Consider the following 4,929-nt stretch of genomic DNA (forward strand, 5'->3'; position numbering starts at 1 on the left):
GAGAGAGAGAGAGAGAGAGAGAGAGAGAGACTGCCTGTAATTATCAAAGTTTCAGTAGCTAAATAGACAGGATGCTCCTGCTTGATTTGCAGTTAGGCATATTAGCTCTTTTAAAAGTCTTTTTTTTCTGTTCATCCTTCTGTAATGGATTTGTTAATTGCAAAAGGAGGCATGAAGATGACACAACAACAGTTCCAGAGAAGACTCTGCCTCCACCATGTCCTGTATGTGACTAACTCTGACAGACTGTCATTCCCTAAAAGCATCAAACGAGCACACTCATGTGTGACAGGGTGGTTTTTATTGGACAGCGCAGACCACTATTAAAACAAGATTTGGGTCTAAATTTCCTTTGGTTTCCTGTTTTATGATGTTAAATGTAATGGTGACACATTACATTAAAGTTCCCACCCACAGCCAAGCCTTGGCTTCAAACACAGTGTTGGCATTGGGTAGCCAAATTTTGGTTTTCTGTTTTATGCTGTTAAATGTAATGGTGACACCTTACATTAAAAAGTCCTTAAGTAACGCTATTTACAGCACTAGCTAACAATAACAAACCATAGTGAACTTCTGCATTATTAAGCTATAGAAAATGTAAACAAAGTAATTAAAATCATGTGGATTGTTGGGGACTAATGAGACACATTGTGTCCTTCCTTCTCGTCTCATTACCTGGTGCAGTTACGCCACACTGCCTATTTATTTCTCAGTCATTTACAAGAATTCATCATAGTCTCTTTGCCTGTGGGCAGCACTGGACAGCTTTAATACAAGTGTTAATTACTTTATTAATAATACTTATGGTTCATTTATGTTGAAAACCATAGTTTGTTAATGCTACCTAATGCTATAAATACTATTAGTTAGTGGAACCTTAATGTAAAACATTAGCAATATAATATAGAATAAAGATATTTTATAATAAAAATTTAGATAGTTATTTTAGCACTGCCATAGCTTTGAAGAATGACAGAATGATGGAAGATTCATAATGATTAAATGTCCATTGATTTTTTTGTCTTAGGGCACAGATTTCCTTTCCTTTTTTATTTGCAGTATCCTATAATCAGATGGACCATTGTGCATGTCTGTGTGTGTCTGTGTGTGTGTGTGTGTGTGTGTGTGTGTGTGTGTGTCTGTGTGAGAAAGAGAGAGAGAGAAAGAGAGCGAGAGAGACAGAGTGTGAGCGTGTGTGTGTGTCCATCATCCTCCAGAGACTTGCGACTTAAAAGATTATGCCCATTTTATGTCACATAAAGTGTGTCACAGAAAGGCTTTAGCCACTGACGGGCTTTAGCACGCAAAGGTCGTTCTGTTGTCCGCCCCAGAGCATGGGCTTATGCTCTTCTGTGACCTTCTCTATGCTGTACCTCATAATGCAGACAGACAGACAGACAGCCTCTTCTGCCCCCGCTGTGTTAAGGTTGATAGAGGCTGGCTTGTCGCATACACCTATGTGTGGGTTATGCTCGTCTGAAGGTCATGCAGAACAGGACTCACATGTGCCACTGTTTCAGTTTGGTGTCACTCTGAATCACATGGCCTTGGTATGAGGTAAAGGCACTGATGAGAGAGCAGGAGCGAGCTGGCTGGATCAGGGCAAAGCAGGAGCAGAGAAAAGTGGAGCAGGGTGGAGCTAGGCAGAGCAGGGTGGAGCTAGGCAGAGCAGGGTGGAGCTAGGATGGCAGACTGCATAATGATAAACGTTCAATTTCTCAAGAATTTCCAAAGTCCGAGCTTCTCTAAATTGCAGCAGCAAGTTAGATTTCTGTAGCCAGAATTCCATAACTGCCAGTGAATAAATTAAATAATTCTTTGTTCAAGTGTCAGTCGGTAAATTTGGTATGATGAAATTTACATATTAGAAGAGTGCTTTTAATCTAAAGAAAGTGAGTGAGTTCTGTGATAGTCTGGTGAGGGATTTGCTCTGGAAATAAAGACAAAGAGCATTCAACTCTGATAAATGTCAAGGATTTTACCTCTTTCCTTTTAAACGATTTTAACCAGTCTCCTGAGACAGAAAGGTGAGATCAGTCTTAACTGGTGGTGGTCAACCATTAATTAAGGAGCCAATGAAAATCTATTTGGTCAGGATCTCTACGTTATAGCCAAATGCTAAATGGAGACTAGTGCTACGTTTGAATTGCCTAATTAACCCACTGAGTAAAAGTTTGGACAGAGAAACGGAAGTAACTCCGTCTCTCTCAGGCTAACTTATTATCCAAGAAGAGAAAAGCTGTTTGAGGAAAAAGGTCATTAGCACTTCACCTTTTTGTAAGATGATATAAAGTAAAGTCTCCAATGCTCCTTAAAAGGAAAATGCGCCTTTGAAGCCATTGGGGCCCGTCATCCTGAATGTGAAAGCAGGCACTTAGAAACTTCTGTTGTGAAAGCTCTCTAGAGTGATGAGAAATGCTTTTTTCTCCTTCATCATAAAATGCAGACGTGAACAGCATCATTTTAAAGCATGGAGCCTCTCTATAACACCCTTTGGCTTCCCACACGTAGCAGAATCATGATGTAATCATTCATTTTAAATTAGTAGCAGCAGTTTTTAGCTCACAATATAAATAAAGTATGCCGTGTTGCCAAAGTCATTTTGTTTATTTATTCTTTTCCGTTTATTAAGGTTCCAGTGCTGCTGACATTCCGTATGCGCTCTGCTGGCATCGCAGGGTGTTCTCCGGGCGGAGGGACGCGTTTCTCATCTGTTCCACTTGTGTGTGCAGGTAACGGAGACACGTACAGGTCCGCTTGGCTGCAGCACATACGACAACCTGGACTCTGTGAGCTCCGTGCTCCTGCAAAGCCCAGAGAGCAAGCTCCACCTGCAAGGTAGGCCCCAGATCGGCCCTCGGCACCACGCCTTCCCGAGAGGCTCGCCCGTTTACTTAACCGTATCACGCTTAACGCTTATTAGACCAAGAAAATGCGACGTTTCGTCAAGTTGTGTTATTTCTGTTGGGATGTTTGGGCTGCTAAACGTTGAGCTACAGAGAAAATGAAGAGAATTTGCAAAGTGAAATGGATACGAGTGACTGGGTGAGCATTTAAATGCTACAGCTGCACACTACAAGGTGTAGAGAAGCAGCTGAATGATAGTTCTACAGTGCAATGTCATAAAGAGACACAGCATGAGAAAAAACCGACTTATCAGGTGAATGTGCAGTAATTGTGCTCTTGTTAGATTTGCCAAACAGTCGAAGAGCCCGCTGTCTGTCAGATTTGAAAAGAGAATTAAAAACAAGTAACAACACTGCAATATTAGTAACTGCTTGTATTGCTTTCAGCCCCTGCAGAGGTGGCCGAGAAAATTGTCTGTGCTATTTTTTTTCTCCCACTATACATGTTTCCCATAGACTTGATTTCACCCTCCTTTCCCTGAAGAGATTGCTGTGTCTGTATGAACCTGGGTAATTATTTTGTCTGCCATACACACTTTCAAGTGTCTTTGGCTGGTGGCTGATCAAGACCTTCAGGTGTTTAAGACTTTATTCAGACATGTCTGCCACACTGACATCGGCGGCTCGGGAAGGAGACTCTTTTCTTTTCTCCATCACCTCCACAGGTCCTGCTGCTCCATATCGACACAGCTAACTATATGTGGCCATGTGGAGCACATGCCGTGCTATCCATTTCGTATTCTCCATTAAGTTCTCCATGTACACGTTTCAACCAATATACGTTTTTATCGTTGCCTGAAGTATGCATGCTCATTGCTAGCACCTGCAACAATTCACACTTTTAAAGTGCAAGAATGAAAGCACAAAGCTGTTAGCAGCCAAACTTCATCCATCTTTTATCTGACCTTCACATATTATCTCTAAGTATTCTCTCTTATAGTTTTCTCTGAACTAGGTAACAGCTGGTAAAAAAATATCCTTTGATGCTAACGGTCATTAAGTTTCTTTTAAAAGTACTATAAACAAGACAAGACAAGGTGTATCATCATGGTGGTTTTTAGTCATATAGGTCAGCCATCTGGAAAGTTTAAGGCTTAAAGCTAATGTAAATTGTGCTTGCATATGGTGGGATGATGAGAGTTCCTTAAGTGGTCTTTGAACTGGAAACTGGACATTTATGTCTACAGAAGACAAAGAGTGAAGCGGGTGAAATCACAGTAAATGTTCTTGATCTTCTCGGGGACGGGAACTGGGTCAGAGCTGCCAGCGTGCGGATGACCGGCAGGTCTTCCAACTTAAAAAAAAAAAAACCCAGAACAACCAGGTGTGTGTCAGCATGGTCGCAAACAGTTGCATAGCTTTTACTTTGTGTAACTTTATCACTGGCCTCAAAACTGCACAAGAAACGGCACACATTTTGCCGTGTCTAGTCACTTTTCGCAGACGTGTCGTAATGACAAGGTCGGGTTACCGAGACAGCACAAAGGCAGAGGATCTCCTGCTACGCGTCATCGCTGCTGACTGCGCAATCCCCCATGCTGCCCCCCTCACGGTCAAGTTTATATTCGCTGGTGGTCCTTGGGGCTGAAACCCCACAATAGAGTCATATGTCAGCTTGGCTAGCAGTGCGGTGGCACTTGACAGATTGGTATGTAACACAAGATGTAGCTGTGGTCGTCAGGCGCTGCGTGCCTTCGTCTGGGTGGGAACAGAACACGTGAAAGTGGTGTGGGTAATAACACAGGAAGCCCACCACCACCGACGCAAAAGAGCCTGGCATGGCATTTAAAAAAATAGACTGCATGACATTTTGCGGGTAGTCGTGGGTAGTAGTGCATGAGCCGCGCCTGGTTTTGATTAAGCATTTTGGTATGTGGCGTGCATGTTGAAATTAAGTGTCGGCTGCGGTGCACGCATCTGACTGACACCGAACTTGATTTAATGGAGAGACGGACGAGTGATCGCGGTAAAAGTGAGGATCCAGTCATCTGCCATTAGTTAGCAGACCACTCCTTCTGTATTT

General features: G+C 42.6%; 1 protein-coding gene across 4 annotated transcripts in view; it reads left to right on the forward strand.

The window, feature by feature from the left end:
- LOC145655126 (BMP/retinoic acid-inducible neural-specific protein 1-like) overlaps nucleotides 1–4,544 on the forward strand; it is a 61,419-nt gene extending 56,875 nt beyond the window's left edge. For all 4 annotated transcript variants that reach the window (XM_081708902.1, XM_081708901.1, XM_081708904.1 and 1 more), the window contains one exon: nucleotides 2,733–4,544. In XM_081708902.1, coding sequence (XP_081565028.1) covers nucleotides 2,733–3,008 — 276 coding nt within the window. In that variant the 3' untranslated portion in view covers nucleotides 3,009–4,544. The remainder of the gene's footprint in view (nucleotides 1–2,732) is intronic.
- Nucleotides 4,545–4,929: the final 385 nt, after the last annotated feature.

Source organism: Electrophorus electricus, unplaced genomic scaffold (genome assembly GCF_041902795.1).
Source record: "Electrophorus electricus isolate QZ-2024a unplaced genomic scaffold, ASM4190279v1 Scaffold179, whole genome shotgun sequence".
NCBI classification, from domain to species: Eukaryota; Metazoa; Chordata; class Actinopteri; order Gymnotiformes; family Gymnotidae; genus Electrophorus; species Electrophorus electricus.